This window comes from Puntigrus tetrazona, chromosome 21, assembly GCF_018831695.1.
Source record: "Puntigrus tetrazona isolate hp1 chromosome 21, ASM1883169v1, whole genome shotgun sequence".
NCBI lineage: Eukaryota > Metazoa > Chordata > Actinopteri > Cypriniformes > Cyprinidae > Puntigrus > Puntigrus tetrazona.
The window spans coordinates 12,661,693-12,681,107 of NC_056719.1; the positions used below are offsets into that span (position 1 = coordinate 12,661,693).

Genomic DNA, 19,415 nt, shown 5'->3' on the forward strand with positions numbered 1-19,415 from the left:
TATATTTTAAATTAGTTGTTAGGACAATCCAAGATTCGGCTACTCTTTACTGTTAATCAGTGGCCTATTATGAAAAGTCTAGATATGTGATTGCATTTCCAAAAAATACATTGATAAGTGATAAGCAAGCTATGCTAAAAAAAAATCTTTGGTAATGAAATTCACGGGTTAATTTTTAATAATTGAAAATGGCAAGGTACAAATCTTGCAGCGCTTAATTGTGTGCTCCCGTGTGTGCAGCGCTGAGTGTGAGTGAGTGAGTGAGTGTAAGAGAGAGAGAAAGACAGCGACAGAGCGCGAGACCAAGCACTGTCCACAGATCAGAACATATCAGAAGTTTTGCGCAGTTTCCCCCCGTTTTGGATTTTTCTTTAAGTTATCATAAGCCGAAAATGATTGTTTCACATATACTGAAACGCGTATGGTGGATGAAAAATGGGCTGATTCTCTTTTGCACCCCGTTTCTTCTCCTTCCTTTGCCACTTGTCATTGGAACAAAGGTAAGTCTAATTTTAGTGTGCATGTAAAATGTTTTAAATAGGCAATGACTGACTAACGGAAAAGGATAAGCTCCATAAAGACTTTTACAAATGTCGTGTCGTTCCCACAGGCCAGTGAGTGATTTGAGTCAAGTGTTTCTAAAACGTGTCAAAGAGAGTCGAGAAAGGATCAGAGTTGAACTTTTTACGCATCTTTAGAGTTTCTTTCAACCGGATTTTTCTGTATCTTGGCGAGTAAGCATGGGTGCGAGACCATGCATTGGGGCGACACATTCCTTCACCACAAACACACAATGCCCTATTTTTGTTTTAACCCTTTGTTGTCACAAAGTTGTTGTTTATATTTTTCGTGGTACCAAATTTTAAACCAGCGAATTTTATAGAAACAATATAATCAACCAACCTGGTTCAGTTTATGAAAATTTATCTTGTACAAAATCACGAAAAAAAACCTGGTTGCAGGTGCCGGTTATCTGGGCGGCAGATCACTGTTTGTCACATCATATAGCCAACCATATATCAATGTTGCATAATTACAGTTAGGATAACAAGACCTGTGTGATGTGTTAAGCTTTTTATGGCATTATTTTGACACAAATGTCTGAGTTTTATCAGGTAGTTTTTGCTGTGTTGTGATATATTAAGAGTTGGCTGAGTGTTTCTCAGTGACTGAATAACAAATGGAACTTTGTACCTCATGCTTAAGTCAGAGGATAGCATCTAGTAGTTTATCCAACAGTAATACATAAAACATGTCTACTGTACAGTTACACATTACAGTTTTAAGTTGGAGGTTTAACAGTGAAAAGATGGAGGTTTAACAGTGTTTAGAAAAGACCTTAAAACAAAAATACAGACAACTATACATTATTATTATAAACACAGTGTCAAATTTAGGTGTTTACAATTTTCTCTGAACGAATCCCTGGACCCGTTTTGTAGACCATGTTTTCTTCATTATAGGAATTGTACATATTTTGAGTTAACAGTGTAAAATGTACAGTTTATAATAACTTACCATGCCACAGAGTTGTGCAAAATTTACAAATTAAGAATTTTGTTTCTTTCAATTATCACATTAACAACACAAAGTTTTGAAGGATTTACTGGATTTTTAATTCTAAGAAATGGAATTTACAGATAATTATTCTGAGAAATTAAATGTGTTTCCAAAAATGTTAATGTAAATTTACTGACCCCAAACTTTGAAATGGCAATGTATATATTGATATGACACCCTCTTGTTTTTCATCTGCAGGAGGCTGCGTGTGCATATGTTGTTGCACTTATGGCAGTGTACTGGTGTACTGAAGTGCTGCCACTGGCCGTCACTGCTCTCCTCCCAGCTGTACTCTTTCCTCTCTTCAGAATTATGGAGTCCAAAGATGTAGGTTTTAAGTACCATATAAACCAAAGCCATCCTATTAGTATATCTGACATTACCTCTGTGAATTTCCCCCGCTTTAAAACATGTTTGTGGCATGTTGTGTCTTAGGTTATATACCACTCAATTAAATTTTATGCACTTATTTTGTGTGTGACTCAAACTTTGTATCTCAAATATCTGATGTCTGTATGACAGGTGTGTATGCAGTACCTGAAGGATACCAACATGCTGTTTCTGGGTGGACTGATGGTGGCTGTAGCTGTTGAGCACTGGAACCTACATAAGAGAATTGCACTCCGAGTATTGCTTATTGTAGGAGTACGACCTGCTCTGTAAGAATTTGAAATCTATTTGTAATCTTCTCATTGTTAACAGCAGCTTTGGTAAGACCTTTTCTACCTTTCTGCAGGCTGATGTTGGGCTTCATGGGTGTAACAGCCTTTCTTTCGATGTGGATCAGTAACACAGCTACAACAGCCATGATGGTGCCCATTGTTCAAGCTGTGCTCGAGCAGCTCAACAACACAGCAGAACAAGAACAGTCCTCCACTACAGAGATTGATGAGAAAAACACTGAGAAGCAAACTGACACGCAGGGTGAGTAAATGCTTTTGATAGAGGATACCTTTCGAGATTTTGGAGAGTACCATGAACACTTGAGCATGATTTCCCAATAGAATAATTATCAATGGTTATGTTTAGCATGCACACGTTGATTACGTTAGGTAATTTTGCAGTACTTATGTAACTTTTTGCTTTCTTTGCACACAAACAGTATTTTTATTTTCATCAACAGTAAGTTCATCTTAATGTCACTGAGATTAGGGTTTTTATCATTATATACAGTCTGGTCTCATTAAAATGCATATAAATAGTACATCAACTGAAAATAAAAAGGCATTGTATTGATACCCACAAAAATTATTTTGGTGTATATATGGCACACACGTGTTTGGCGTGCATATAATTAGCTGTTTTTGCATGCAAATGATACAAAATTTGTTGCTGTGCATGTGATATGCAGTTGTCATATGGGACATATGATACGCATCTACCCCGCAACTCTAATCCTACCCATCGTTTTAACGTGCATAAAATTTGACTTCAGTTAAACTTTTTATTAGGGGCCAAACTATGAAGGTGCTTAGGCACCTATTTGTTTTTGTTGCCAATATTCTTCTTTCATTTCTTCCACTCTTGAGTTATGGCAGTCAATGGAAATGTTTGCAGGAAAGTTGTGAAATTTGGCACACTGATGTGAATAGTATCCATAGCAAATTCAAAATCTCTAACTCAAACTCTAGCGGCCACTTTCAAATTGTTCATGCTAATAACTTTTGAACCATAAGCCACAAAATACTTTTTTTCTGAATCCTTGGCTTATGCGGAGTTAAATGGACACAAACAAAAATCTTAACTTTTTTAGTTTTTCTGCTATTTGTAATTGTTCAAACTTGTCCTTGACAATTAATCCAATTTTCAACAAAATTGGCTGAGATCACCTATAGACCATGCTGGCAAAAAGTTATGGAATTCAAATGAACTGACTTCAAAAGAATACTCCAAAATCATGTAAAAATCAATGTGAGGCTATATCTATAATTTATAATGAATTTTTCAAAAATGCTAATAACTTTTGTTTGCATTAGCTTATTATAATAAAACTGGTTTAGCTGGATTACCTGGATCATGTTGAGATCACCTTACAGCCACTTACAGTCATTTTGATTCATGTTGAAAACCTACTTTTTTTTTTTTAATTCCTCCTAGACTGTAAGTCCGATTTGCACCAAATCAGTTGACTGATTATCTGCAGACCATGCTGGTAAAAAGAATGATGGATTTCATGTTGCAATGAGAAATGTTTATTGTTTAGTTACCTCACAATGAACATGCCACATCCTTTTGGCTACAGCATCACCAAGAATAATAAACCATTAATTACCATAAATTATGAAATTTCCCAAAATTCCTGACCGCCATTTTTATTTCTTATTTCTGCCTATTTTTTTCTAACTTCTAACTTAAACTTTATATATTTTGTGTAAAAATCTATAAAACTATCAGTGTGCCAAATTTCACAACTTTCCTGCAAACAGATTTCGTGTTTATTTTCTGATTAAATAGTTTTTGTTTGGCACCACTACAAATTTTAGGCATAGTGCGAAAGTGACTCTAAGGATGTATCTCAGCAAAGCTTTGACATAATGACAACAAACTTTGTGTGTGCCGTTGTCACTTCACACAGAACACACTAATATGATTTTATAACAGCGCCACCTGTTGGCCAAAAGTGATAAGGCTTTCAATCACACTACTAGAGTTTGTATTTTTTAATCATTTCAATTATAATACAACTGAAAGTGCTTTTATTACATGTTTATCCATGCCATGCTTAGCTCCCCTGAGATAAGGGAATGAGTACTGTGTCTGCTTATGATGGTATGGGGGAAACATATTTTTTATGGCGGAAAACTGAAGCGAAACTGCATGGCTGTGAAGCTCGCAAGAATGGGTGAAGCTAGCTATATAAGTGCCCAGCTCACCACACGATTCATGTTACTTTGATTGAAGTGACGACTGAGATGTGCAGCTATTTTTAGCACGGCAAGGAATGCAGTACTCGTTCCTGTATCTCGGGGAACCAAAGTTACAAAGGTAACAAGTACATTGCCTTTCTATACTTCACACATACTTTATCTGTTTAAGACGCTATGGGAACACAGTCCAATAACAGTGTACTATAATAGAAAGATGGGGCCAGAATAATGAAATCAGTAGTCCATGGCAAGGGCTAAGGTCACAAAGGTTATGCTTAGCCCAGATGATGTTCATAGAGCATTGAGAAGCTCAAGGGTTGGGCAAGCAATGAACCCATTAAACAGAAAGGATTCTGGTATATCCAAATTATAAAATAGCAGATGTGGATAGCAAGGTTTTTTTCTGCAAGGGACACTCCTCTAGAACACACTAGATGCCTCTAGTTAAATAGGAGAGTAGGGGAAGAGCTCAAAGAAGAGTAGGGTTGGCTTACCCTAAAATTTAACTACCCATTTAAAAAGTCTTTGCTTTGCAACAGGTACCAAAGCACACAAAAAGCCAGTTCGACCGCCTGAAGTCTTTTAATCACCTAATTGGGCAATGGGGGTTAAGCCCCTGATCTCCAGCTGTGGGAGGTAGTGTAGATATAGACACCACCTGCACTCTGAACGGAGTGGAAAGCACATGTAGCCATGCCATGGTTTCAGGAAAAAAATCATTAGGCCCACATTCCAGGCAAGCAGGACTCACATACTAGCGGTAGAGGTGTATTTCAAGCTGGACAACCGCAGAGGTTCAAAGGGAGGACTCTTCAGGGCTCTCAAGACAAAAAATGTGGGGACGGTGATGGAGTGGGGGGTATTAATCACCTAGCTCCCCTCATAAAAATGGACAACGAGGTTGTCTTTGTCTACTGATTGCCATGCAATAGAATCATGTGAGGCTGCTATTGCCGCCACATAGATCTTGAGCTTGGAAGGGAAGCATAGCTTATCCAGCAGCTCTTGCAGGAAGGACAGTATCACTGATACGTCACAACTTAGGATTTTTGCCTCTTGGGAACATTTTACGGCTGATGAAGGCCACAGGTCGACGTGCTCCCAGCTCTTCCTGCAAAAGAACAGCTCCAATTCCTCTTTCGGAGGCATCCGTTTGAACAATGAATGGCTAAGTAAAGTCAGGATTGAATAGTACCGCTTTGGTAGTTAGAGCTCCTTGAACGTCCCGGAAAGCCTTCAATCCCTCCTCAGTCCATTGCAGCTGGTTGGGGCGCTGTGAATCCACCATATCAGTCAGGAGAGCAGCTCTCTTAGAATAATTAGGTATAAAATGATTATAAAACCCAGTCATACCCAAGAATGACCTCAATTCCTTGTGGGTTTGTGGCACTGAGTACTTCGAGTGCTTGAACCTTGCTCAGTTGGGGTCGCACCATTCCTTGACCAATAACGTGTCCCAGGTATTCCATCTCCTCCATTGCTATGGTGCACTTCTTTGGATTGACCGTTAGGCCTGCCTCCCGGAGTCGTCTCAGTACCTCTCGAAGGTGGCTCAAGTGCTCCTCCCAGGTGTCGCTGTACACAAAAATATCATCAATGTAAGCAGTTGAAAAAGACAAACCATGCAGCACTGTTCATCAATCTCTGGAAAGTCGCTCCAGCCCCATGAAGGCCAAACGGCAGGACCTTGAAATGGTATAGGCCTCCCGGTGTCTGGAAAGCAGTCAGGGGTCTAGAAGCCATAGTCAATGGGATCTGCCAGTATCCTTTTGAAAGATCCATATTTGTTATATACTGTGCTCTACCCAAATGATCAATCAAATGACTTATACGTGGAGTGGGATAAGAATCAAACTGCGAGACTGAACTCAAGTACCTGAAGTCTATGCAAAATCGGATGCTCCCATCTTTCTTGGGCACCAGGACTATTGGGTGACACCACTCACTATAAGATGGCTCATTGACTCCAAGACTTAACATCAAGTCCACCTCCTTCTTCAGGCTCTCTCGGAGTCTCTCTGGCACCCTGTAGCTTCGGCGCCTCACCACAGCCTCTGGCTTCAACACCACCTCATGCTGGATCAATTTGGTGAATCCTGGGTATTCAGAAAACACCTCAGGGGCACAAAGAGCTCTCACCTGAGTTTGTTGCCGTTCTGTCAGATGGTCCAGCTCAAGCTTCCCCAGATTCGGTTCAGGTAAATACTCTCTCATCTGCAAAAAAGTTCTCTCATCTGCAAAACGTAAGAGACAGCATTACTGGGTTCTTCAGAACTTCCTTCCCATACCTCTTTGAGCAATGTCAACGGTCCTCTCACTTCTCTGCCATACAACAACTCGAAGGGCGAAAAACCTGTGGACGCCTGAGGTACCTCCCTATAAGCAAACAAAAGGTAAGGTAGCCACTGATCCCAATCTTGGCCGGTCCCATCAACAAATTTCCTGAGCATTTGTTTTAATGTCTAATTAAAACGTTCAGTCAATCCGTCAGTTTGAGGATGATAAGGCGTAGTACGCAGGCTTATACACTTATACACTTGTCTCAACAATGTGGACATAAAGTTGGTGCCTTGATCAGTTAAGATCTCATTTGGAAATCCAACCCTTGAGAACAGCTGCACCAGTGATGTCGCTACCATCTTGGCTTTCACGGTTCTTAAAGGAAAGACTTCTGGGTACCTTGTGGCATAGTCTGTTATTACCAACATGAATCGGTTACCTGAACGGCTCTTCTCGAAAGGACCAACAACATGCATTCCCAGCCTCTCAAACGGTGTACCAATGATGGGCAGTGGTTGCAAAGGGGCTCTCATAGGTCGTTGCAGAGAGACTTTCTGGCAGTCAGGACAGCTTTTGCAGAAACGGGCTACTTCACCTTCCAGTCCAGGCCAGTAGAAATGTCTCTTAATCCGAGCAATGGTCTTGTTCTTCCCTAGGTGGCCAGCCCAAGGAATAGAATGGCTCAGATGTAAGACTACTTCTTGGACACACTTGGGAACCACCAGCTGTCTCCGTGACCCCATTCGACGGTAAAGTAGTCCCTTTTCCCGCACAAATGTCACAGCCGCATCCTCAATCCCTTCTCCTGCATCTTTAGCAATGCTCAAACACTGTACAAGACTGGCATCCTCCTGCTGCATCTGTACAATGTCCGTCGGCAACCTAAAATCCACAGGTAGTTCACATGTAACACCTTCTGAAACCTTTGAGGCATTGAACTTTACCTTCTCCTTTCCTCTCTCATTTTGATTTTCTCCATTTTGACTTGCCCACCTCTATTTCCTCAGAGAAGAATGGTAGACTGCTCAGCATAGGGTCAAGCTCAGTTTCCTGCTTTGCTCTTGCACGTGTGACCACCACATTACACCTGTGCTGGAGACAGCAATTCAAACAATACAGGCACATCTCGACCAAGAATTACAGAATATGGCAAGTTCTCAGCGACTCCCACCTTCATCGAATAGGTCTGCCCCCTCAGCTTCATGAATATATGGGCTTTATGCAATACCCGCTCATCACCATGAACGCATCGAAGAGGTAATCGGCTGGCTGAATCGATCATAGGTGGTATAAATTTCTTATTTACAAGAGTCTGATCACTACCAGTGTCAATAAGAGCAGTCAGCATTTCCTCTCCGATCTCCACCATCGTTGTCCTCTGACGTTGCACGTTTGCATGAGGTGATATTTTTCTTGGGACAAAGCACAAATGCATAGACTGGACCGCATTTTTCGGACAGTTTGGCTTAATAAGACCTTCTTGTCCACACAGGTGACAGATCACAGGTCGTTTAAGTCATACTGAGCCCACCTGATGGTCCTGCTGCATGGGGTTTCCCTCTTCCTTCTGATCTGGGTTGACTTTGCCATAGATTGCCTGACCGTTGTTCTCTTTCAAGTTTACAAGTCCAGCTATTGTTCTTTCCCCTAGCTGCTACGAATACATCCGCCCACGCAGCTGCTTCAGCTGCTGATCCAGGGTCTCGCTCCTTAATCCACACCTGAAGTTCAGGACACAGCATTCTGAGGTATTGTTCAAGTATGATCACTTCACTCACCTCCTCTACTGTTGCCTTTTGGTTGAATCCATTTCATGAACAACTCCTTCAGTCGGCTATACAGCTCCTTTGGACTTTCAGCTGGAAGTACAGTTAAAGAGCGGAATCTCTGGCGGTATGTCTCAACATTTATATCAAACTTCAACAGAATAGCAGCTTTCACCTTCTCATAATCAGTAGACTCAGCTACATCCAGGTTAACATAGGCTGCTCGGGCCTTACCAGTCAGTAACGGTATAAGATGCCATACCCAATCTGCTCTGTTCCATCTACAAGCTACTGCAATCCGTTCAAACGTGACCAGAAAGTGCTCCACATCATCCGTTTCTCCCAGCTTCTCCAGCCTGGGCATTTGTGTGAGGGGCAAACTCACCGGTCCTTCTGCCTGATCAGGACTTCTGTGAATCCTTGACACTTCATCCGTATCAGTGGGGTTGGCTTCTGGCCATCCCATGTCCTCCCGAACTTCTCGGCCATGTTGAAGAGGGGCCGGAGTGGTGCGTGTTTGGACCTCCATCTGCAACAATCCAAACTGGTGCTGGAGAGCCTTGAAGCGCAGTTCCTGCACCACCTGCTCCTTTTGTCTCTCAGCCTCCTGGCCATCCATCCTCGCCATGTGAGCTCTGAGCACATCTGCCAGTTCTGCCACTGAAATGTCCACTTCAGGTGCTGCCACTCCTTCATCAACATCATGCCTTATACGCACAGCTTCTCCAACACATTCCTCCTCTGGCTGTAAGACTTTCTTCTTCACAGTACGACTCATACTCAAAAGAAAAACAAACAGCCACAAGGGGCAAAATAACAAAAAAAAAATAGAATAGGCTTGTACCTCTCAATCGCTGGATTTAGAACATCCCACCGCTGCCACCATATGTAAGGGACCAAGAGATCAAGGCAAATAGTAGTTCACAAGCCCAACATTCCACAATTGAGGACTTTATTGATATCCAGAGAAAAACAAGCCATGAGGTGACAAAAACAACCCATAACTAAATCAAATGAATAAAACTTAACAGACCAGGAGCACATTCATCATCAGTGGCAGGGAAGAGGAAAGAACGTTGTCATCACTGTAAAAGAAGAAATCTGAATCCTGTGGCGAAGTCACCGCTTATAAAGCCTGAGGCCCCGCCCATTTTGGCAGATTTCAAGTGCTATATAAATCTGTATAACAATACAGATTGTATCAAAGCACTGAACATTATCAAACAGGAGAATAGAGTGATAGTAATATACAATGGCGCGATTAACATTTTTTTAATTAAATGCAGAGACGGTCTCTGTAATCAAATCAACGATAGTCACAAGAAATTAAGTGTCCCAAACTAATCATGCCAGAGACAACAGCAGCAAGAAACCAAAACCCCATCTGTGACAGAATGGAGAACAAAATAAAACTTTGGGAGTAACCAGGCACAGTTGGGGCCTGTTCTCCTCTGGCCAGACACCCAGCACTTACTTTCCAGTTAAATTTAAAGCACATGTCAGATTGTTCAAAGGACTTATAGCATGTGTGTGCATCTGGTTCAGGTGATCTGGTCTCCAGTGAAGGTTATCTCTTGGTGCTGATCCACCATCTGATCTGGATACGAACTGAGAATCAGAATTAAAAAAAGAAACAGACTAATATTAGTGTAAATGGAATTATTTTTATGATGTAACGAGTACATTGTGTGTTATGGAGAGTGTTCCTGGTTCTGGTTGATGTAATAAACACAGCCTAACAATCCATTAACAGATTTGAAGCGTAATAGAAGTGTATTAGTGTGTTATGTGTAAGCTAGGTTAAAGAGATGATTTAAACTGACAGAGTGTGTCTGCTTCCCGAACAGTGTTAGGGAGATTGTTCTAGAATTTGGGTGCTAAATAGGAAAAGGATCTGCCACCCGCAGTCAATTTTGACTTTATTAAATGGCCAGAGCTTTGAGAACACAGTAGTGTGCAGGACTATAATGTGATGCGTTCTCTCAAGTATTGAGAATCTAAAACATTCAGGGATTTATAAGTAATTAACAAGATTGAAAAATCTATCCGATGTTTAATAGTGAGCCAGTGCAATGTTGACAGGATTAAGTGCAGGATTGTTAGGCTACATTAATTAGATCAGCCGGAATCAGGAACAATCCTCATAAAAAACTATTTACTCATTACATCGAAAAAAGAATGGCATCTATACTAATATTAGTCTGTTTCTTTCTTATTCTGTTTCTCAGTTTGTATTCAGATCAGATGGTACATCAGCACCCAAAGATGACATTCATCAATCTGTATTGTTAAGGTTAATATGGTCATACTTCCTAGTTCTAGTTCTAGCTGCTGTTTTTTGAACCAGCTGAAGTTTGTTTATCAAGCGTGCAGAACAATAACTAAATAAAGCATTACAATAGACTAACCTCAAGGTCAATTTTTGCATTTGACGCTAAGAGTGTAGGTTGTAATTTGGATATATTTTTTGAGATGGAAAAACAGATGCTAGAAACATGGTTTTCAAAGGAAAGATTGCAATCAAACAGCACAACTTCAACTGGCTTCACAGACTTTGTCTCATCTTATATCACTGCATGAACCGCTGGATTTCACTGAATGATTGAGATCCTATAGATTCTTAAGCAGATGCAGTACGAGTGAAGTATCTCAGAGAACTATTTAACTACATAGCGCTTCTAGTGGAAAGTAAAACCATTTCTGTTTTATTGTGTACAGTGGCTCTGAATGGCCACAGCTTCTCAATGGAATTGGACATGGAAGAGCATTCTCGACATGCAGAGGAAAGATTAAAGATGTGTAAAGGTCTGACGCTCTGTGTGTGCTATGCAGCTAGCATTGGTGGGACAGCCACACTTACAGGCACAGGACCAAACCTTGTTCTGATGGGACAGATGAGCCAGTATGTACCTCAAGTTATATTGCATTACATTCTCCTTAGTGTGAGAGAAATGTTACATATTGCACAATAATGTACCTTCTGCTTATTTTTGTATTAGCATATTAAATCAACATTTGTTTGTCCTACAGACTGTTCCCAGACAACCCTGACATCATAAACTTTGCGTCATGGTTTGGATTTGCCTTCCCCAACATGATCATTATGCTCACACTGGCATGGTTGTGGCTACAGATTGTGTTTCTTGGTGTAAAGTAAGTGAAATTTCCTAATGAATCAAACTTAGTTGCATTAAATACACCTATAGCACAATAAAATCTACATTTAATTCGTAACTTAAGCTTCAGAAAGACATGGGGCTGTGGGACGGTGAAGACAGAGAAGGAGATTGCTGCCTATAATGTAATCAAAGAGGAACACAGGAGACTTGGTCCCATGACCTTTGGGGAGCTGAGTGTCCTTGCCCTCTTCGTCCTCCTGGTGGTGCTTTGGTTCACTCGTGATCCAGGGTTTGTGGATGGCTGGGCAACACACTTCTTCAATGCTGAAGCAGAGTAAGGATAAAAACACCAACATTAATGAGGCAAAAAAAAACTGTTTTAGTGATGTTTTTCCTATTTTAGTATGTTCTATTGAACTATTAATGTAATATTGTAATGAGAAAGCCAAAGGAAGAAAGAAAGCTCATCATACAAAACTTTTCTACAAACAGAAGGAAAAACTAATATAAGGTGCACAGTATCATGCACACAAACACAAAACACCACTAAAATAATGCAATAAACATTAATTTAATAACGTAATATTTCATACAAAACTCTGGGAATGTAAATGTACTGTTTTTTTTATTGTAAACTATAAGATTTAGAAGGTTTTTTTTCACTTCCAGTAAATAAATAAATTAATACACATTTAACAGTTTTGCTGTAAAATTACATTAAACATTCTATTTTGTTGAACAAAACACTGTCATTTTGTTTTGAAAAGTAGCATCACTTTAAAATGTGGCTTGACTTGAAACAAACACTACTTATTGCCAGTTGTAATGAAAGGCAATTATATTTTATTTCATTGTGAAATTAAATATCAGATGTGCTCTTATGCTGTTTCTTATGCTTGATAAACTCATTTTCATTTTTTTCTTCAAACACTTTACAAAAACATGAGAAAATAGATATAATGAAAAAAACCAATAATAAAATAAAACAAACATTAACAGAATGACCCCAGTTTGTGAGAAACATGCCCCTTAAATTGAACTAAGTAGTTCATCTATTGCTGTAACGTGCAGACTGAACCCTTGCTTAACACAAACAACGTGTTCTCCTGTTATCAGTTGTGGCGTGTTCCTATTTGTAGGTCAAATGTCCAGCAAAAATGTGAATGGAGTTTCCCCACATTGCAAACAGCATTTGTGTACCTTTCCTGATGATGGTCACATGCAAAGAGATTGAGGATTTAAAACTGTGAAAACACTGAAATTCACTCTAGGTGAAAGGTCTAATCTAAAAGAGAACAGAAAGCCCACAAACATTCTGACAGTTCATGAGTGAATGTTTGATATTATATTACTGTGAATAATCCCTTTTTCTATATCATAACATAACAACAACACAAACCTATTCTTACAAGAGCTAGAGACCTAAAACCTTAAGTAAAAACAAGTCACCTATTTTGTTGGTCTTTAACCCTTTCGTCATTCCACCTTATGGCTCACCTCTGTGCAGGTTTGTGACAGATGCCACAGTGGCGGTGTTTGTAGCTGCCCTGCTCTTTGTTTTTCCCTCTAAACCACCAAGATTGTGCCACTGGAGAACACAGAGCACTGACATAGGTCAGTTAAACACTTATTTAGCTGATGTCAAAAAATAAAATATAAGAGACATCTTTAATGTGTGTGAATATAACTAATAACTAAATGCAATATGACTGTGGTCTGTAGTGCCCGAGCAGGAAAATGGTCATATTCCAACCTTGCTGACATGGAAGGTGACACAGCAGAAGATGCCATGGAGCATTATCCTCCTGCTAGGGGGAGGCTTTGCCCTGGCTAAAGGCAGTGAGGTACAACAAATGTTTTTTTGTGCGTGTGTGTGTGTGTGTGCGCACATGCACATTTTTGTGACATGAGCACACAAATTTGTATAATGACATAGGTATTACAAGGAAAAGGTGACTTATGAGGACGGTCTCCCCAGTTTTCAAAACACTTGTAAATCATACAAAGTGAAAATGTAAAATTGATTGTAAGGGGTAGGTTTAGGTGAAGGGTTGGTGTAGCACAATAGTACATACAGGTGCTGGTCATATAATTAAAATATCAGAAAGTTGATTTATTTCACTAATTCCATTCAAAAAGGGAAACAGTTTGATAGAAAAGTTAAAAGATTAGACACACATCTAAATGTAAAATTAGAAAGAAAGCGTTATTTACATAATTGTCTACTTTTGTCTAAGCAAGAGTGTACAATTCTCTTTAAAACATTATTGAAGATACATTAATGAATATGTTTTTGTTTGGCCAATGCTTAGGTCTCAGGGCTGTCAAAATGGCTTGGAGATCAGATGTCACCTCTTCAAAGTATTCCTCCCTGGGCAATTGCCATTGTCGTGTGTTTGATGATAGCTACCTTCACTGAATGCACCAGCAATGTTGCCACAGCAACATTATTTCTGCCTATACTCGCATCTATGGTATGTATACTTGTAATATAATGACTTCTAATATATGCTTCTTGCATACTGTCACATAAAGGTGGATAGGAAGAGTCAGTGAAATGCCAGAAAATCTTTGGCCCCAATCTTGTTATAAATAGAGAATAGAATTCAGAGGGTTTTCTTGGTCCTGATCATTGTAAAGTTATGGAACTCAGAATTACCTGCCAGTAAAAACGTTTTAAAGCGTTTGGATAATGCACATTAAATATATAAGACAATTACTATCTATAAAAGGCTATCTATCTATATTATTTTACTATCTATCTATATTATTTTTAAAAATAATCATTGCAACAACATTCAAGCTATCCAAAAACCTTTTGAAATTTAAGTTCCTCAATATATTTGTAACGTGCAGACAAAATTAGATGAGAATATCTTGAAATCCCTAAAAGAAGTATTTAAAAGAGTGTTTGAATCCTGATAAAAGGTGGCGCTATACGCTATTGAAAGCATTTTAAAATATAACACACTTCCTGCTTCCAGTTGGTGGCATTATAACTCCTAATAGTCACTTCAATCACTTTTATTTATATAGTGCTTTTAACAACACAGATTGTATCAAAGCACTGATTTTCAGCAGTTTTGAGCATGTTAAGGACCCTAAAACACCCAAAAACCTTGACAAAAAATAATAACAATAAAAATAACAAATAATCTGATGAAAAACAAGAGGACCTGGCGTCATTTGGCTCAGGCCCTAATAAATTGTAATTAATTACTAGGAAAAAAATGTGTAATTAAATTACAGTTACTTATGAAAAAGGGTGTTACATCTGATTTTTTTTACACACACTCCCACATACAGATTTAATTGATTTCTTTCATAAATTGCATTGACTGCTCTAAAATATGAAACACCAATGTTCCAGGAGTTTAGTACATGCTTATATAATAATGCTTTTATTCATTGTTAGATTCTAGCGATTTTGTAGTGGTTGTGCAAAGGGGACATTGGATACCCATTTTCAACAAGTGGTTATATTATTTAGCCCTGATTTGCTCTGATTAAGAGAAAGTGCCAATGAGATTTGGTAAATGGTTAACAAATGGTTAACTCCTGAGCCACTCCCCGTCACACGGGTATAAATGAGAAGGAGCTGAGAACAAGTCCCTGGCCCCCTAGAGATGGTTCAAGGTTGTCACAAGCGGACATAACATCTCCCTTCCCTCCATCAGGGAACAAGGGATACATACGTAATGGAAATGTTCACTATTTGTTAGTCACTATGAGTTATGTCATGGTGACATAACTCATAGTGACTTACAGATAGGGAAACCATGGTAAACGCGACAACCTGTACCTTGTTACAACCTTGTGGCATTGCAAATGTTGACCAGCAATGCATGTCAAACAAATGCCATGCAACAGTCGTAACCTTCCCATCGCCCCAGAGCAAATTCACTGACCTTGGTACCCGCAGGGACCACAGATGGGTACATAACTACTGAAGGAGCCAAACTGCTGTTCCTGATATAGAAAATTTGTCTGCTTGGAGACAGCCTTCCCTTTCTGCTGACCTCCATGACAGACAAAGAGCTACTCTGAGCTTCTAAAGCTCCGGGTGCAGTCCACATAAATGCATAAAGCTCTTACGTGACACAGCAACGCCAAGGCTGGATCTGCCTCCTCTAAAGGCAGTGTTGCAGGTTCACTACCTGATCACAGAAGGGTGTGGTGGGAACCTTGGGCATATATCCAGGTCTGGATCTCAGTCCAATGTAAGAGTAGGCCGGTCCGAAGTGAGCATGGTCAGGAGTACTGCCTTTAGAGTATTGCCTTTAGGAGTACCTGCCACTTAACAGAAACTTAAGCTCAACTGACTCCAGTGGCTTAAAGAGACCTGTCTGGAGTCCAGCCAGGGACCAGCCGTCCACTGCATCGTGATGGCCTGCAATCGCAGCCATGTACACTTTCAAGGTGGAGGATGACAGCCTATGCTCCAACCTTTCAGCCTATGCTCCAACCTTTTTTGCAGAAAAGCAAGCACTACTCCAATCGTGCACCATCAGGGGGCTTCTCATTGTACAGACTCAGCTGCATAGGCTTGCCTCGTAGAAAGGGCTCTAGCCTGAGTGATTTTATCCACCACAGCCTGCATTAGACCCCTCAAGTCTGCCGTGTCCTGTCCAAGAGCCACACGTGGAGGATCCAGAGATCCGAATGCAAGGCCAAATGGTGCCTAAACCCTGAGAAAAGAGGTCCTTTCATCAGAGGTATTTGCCAGGGAGGGGCTGTCATGAGAAGCATGAGTTTGGGGGAAACAGGTTCGGGTGGGCCAGTATGGTGCAACCAGCAAGACCTGGTGCTCATCCTTCTTCGATCTTGCACAGAGTATGTGCAGGCAGGCTCTCTGGGGGAAATACATACTTGCGTAGAGCCCAAGGCCAGCTGTGTGCCAGCGCATCCGTGCCAAGGGGGGTCTCAGGGAGGTCAGGGAATAAACTAGCTGGCAGTGGAAGGATTCACTAGAAGCAAACGTATCTACCTGGGCTTCTATGAATCGACTCAAAATCAGCTAGATCATTTCAGGATGGAGTCGTCATTCTCCAGGGAATGTAAGCTGTCAGGAGAATGCATTGGTTGCAAGATTAAGCTCCCCCATAATGTGGACGGAGCACAGCGATTTTTTTAACTGTGTCTGATGGCGGGCAAACTGTGACATGCAGCGTGTTCGTAGACCTCCCTGATGGTTAATGTACAACACAGGTAAAGTATTGTCTGCCCTGCAGCAGTGGCTGGAAGTGCCCCAACGCCAGATGCACTGACCACAGCTCTAGGCAATTAATGTGCCAAAGCACTTGTTCTAAGAGCACCCCTGCCCATAGAAAAGCAAGGTCTGTTCAAGGACTATAAGTGCGATGACAAGCCAGCATGATTGTCACTCAAAGTGTCCCATGGCGCCTTGCCCATCTCTGGAGTGTAGCCAGTGCTGAAGTGGTCTCATATGAAGCAAACCAAGCTGTGTGACTGCGGCTGCATATGCCATATGCCCCAGGAGCCTCTGAAAATGTTTCAGTGGAACCACTGTTCTGCCTCTGAAGAAACTCAAGCAGCTGACTGCACTCTTCTGACAGGCATGCCATTTCCTTTAGAATTAAATTACATTGTCATCTTAATTCAAGTGATGAAGGATTTGGAAAGTCGGTGTTGAATACTACTGTTAACCCTGTAACATGCTAACCCTGCCTAGTTTACATGTTTGAAAATGATTAACAGTAAAAAAAAATAGAAAGTTAGATATGTAATAAAAAAAGTAATCAAATACAGTATAATCAGTTACAATACTTTATTGAAAATAATTGAATAAAGTAATTGAAAATGCACGCTACTTATTGCATTTTAAATAGGCTAACTTGAAATCTGTTCATGTTACATAAAAAAGAAATAAAATATATATTAGTTTATCTGACATCAGTATTATGCTAGACACATACAAACAAGTTGTGCAATTGTGAAAAGGTTTTTCACACATTTATTTATGAGCACAACTTCTTCCTCTATTAATCTCTCGCTGGGTTTCACCTTTCTTGCTGTGCAGTTGGCAGATCCTGCCCTCTTCTCATGAATTAGCCTATGCAAGGGAGCCTGTGAATGGAGGGATTTGTAGGGAGCTAAAGCTGAAGTGGCTCATATGGGAGAACCATGGAGATGTGCCATTGTTGTCTTGTTGAGGAAGGAAGAATGAGAAAAAACAGGCACTGGGGGAAGGGGGCTTTTAACTTCACTTGCTAATTCACCCATTGCTGGAGGCAGATAAGCAGACACTTTTTTTGTATGTACCACTGATATCCATTCCTCACTCTATTACCTATAACACAATTAGGCTTAGAAAACTTTGTGTCCGCTTTGATTCAGATCACTGTAGTAAGCAGAAAGTTTTAAAGATGTTTTAAAAATTAAAGAAAAAAAATATTTTGCCAATATTCCTCTGCAGTAAATGGGTGCCGTCAAAATGCCAAACAACTAATGAAAGCATTATAAAAATTCACAAGTAATAAACAAGACACCAATCTATCAATAACAAAAGCTATGTGTCAATCAGAGCGTAACTATATAGTATGTAAATAAAATATGTTGGTTTAACAGTATATTGTTTTGTTTTATTAGTCCCAGTCTATAGGTGTCAATCCTTTGTATGTTATGATCCCCTGCACCCTGAGCGCATCTTTTGCCTTCATGCTACCTGTGGCCACCCCCCCAAATGCCATAGTCTTCTCATACGGATACCTGAAAGTATCTGACATGGTGAGTGTTAATAATTAAAATATTATAAATATGAGCAGTCACCCTATAAGTGATTATAAAATTCTAAATGCAAAGTGAAATGTATTCACATACATTTAAATTACCTATAAAATGTTATAAAGTTGGTTATCCAAATGTTCATTTTTATCTGCAGGCCAAGACGGGGATTGTCATGAATATCATTGGCATCCTCTGCATTACCTTGGCCATTAACAGCTGGGGAAGGGCTATCTTCAGTTTAGACACCTTTCCCAGCTGGGCAAACTCTACAGACGTGTGAGAAGCTGAATCCTACTATCAGTCTGCTGTCAAACTGCACCAATCAGCACTATTCTCACCATGTCATGCAACATAGTCAGAACCAGTGGCTGGTTTCACTGGAGATGATAGTGTGTCATCACTTGTACTGTGATTGTGCTGTTTAGTTGTTGTTTATTGATGTAAATTTGTAAACAGTTCATAAAAATGCTATGAAAAGTTGCTTCAAAAGCAGCTTTAGAGGAATATAAGTGCAAAGCCAAAAGGCTAAAATCATATATGCCATGCAGATTTTTAAGCACAAATATGCATATACCTCTAAACAGTGGACAGTTGTGTACACTTTTAACTGGCAGGGCAGTTTTAACAGAATATTGTAGGTATGTACAGTTCAACATAAATTAAAACTTTCTGCAATGTACAATTAAGCTATGTAAATTAAAATAATTCTTACTAATAAAAACATTTTTTTTTGTTCTTTCACCTGTAGAATGTTGCAAATATTAGATAAGTAAATATAGTTACATTAAATAAGTTAATAATATTACAAGTACATTTTACTACACTCTAATGAGGTTTTCTGTTAGGGGTAGGGTCAGGGTTGGGTTATGAGATAGAAAGAGTGAGTGAGTAAGTGAGTGAGTGTGTGTGTGTGTGATACAACATAAAGGACAAAATTTACAAAGGGCATTGAAGCCTTAAAATAATATTGTTTCCTGACATTTGTATACATCTGAACAAATTAAAACATTGTAGTGAAAGACTGGGTAAGACAAAATGTGTAATACGGATAAATTGAAAAATGTGAAAAAACATGT

General features: G+C 39.8%; 1 protein-coding gene and 1 pseudogene across 1 annotated transcript; one reads left to right on the forward strand and one right to left on the reverse strand.

Annotated features, from left to right (window-relative positions):
- The first annotated feature begins 231 nt into the window (after window positions 1-231).
- On the forward strand, window positions 232-19,080 carry slc13a5a (solute carrier family 13 member 5a). Its single transcript, XM_043221460.1, has 12 exons — window positions 232-500; window positions 1,759-1,887; window positions 2,083-2,219; window positions 2,297-2,484; window positions 11,192-11,375; window positions 11,504-11,626; window positions 11,714-11,926; window positions 13,100-13,206; window positions 13,315-13,436; window positions 13,905-14,066; window positions 18,202-18,339; window positions 18,494-19,080. Exons 1-12 carry the CDS (start codon window positions 393-395, stop codon window positions 18,617-18,619), a joined length of 1,737 nt encoding a protein of 578 aa, XP_043077395.1. The 5' UTR covers window positions 232-392; the 3' UTR covers window positions 18,620-19,080.
- Window positions 8,206-10,101, reverse strand: LOC122326525 (annotated as a pseudogene).
- Window positions 19,081-19,415: the final 335 nt, after the last annotated feature.

Coding starts and splice junctions, on each gene's coding strand:
- slc13a5a (XM_043221460.1), top strand. CDS start 393: ATGATTGTTTCACATATACTGAAACGCGTATGGTGGATGAAAAATGGG. Junction 2,485..11,191: donor GAAGCAAACTGACACGCAGG/GTGAGTAAATGC, acceptor TATTGTGTACAG/TGGCTCTGAATGGCCACAGC. Junction 13,207..13,314: donor AACACAGAGCACTGACATAG/GTCAGTTAAACA, acceptor TGTGGTCTGTAG/TGCCCGAGCAGGAAAATGGT.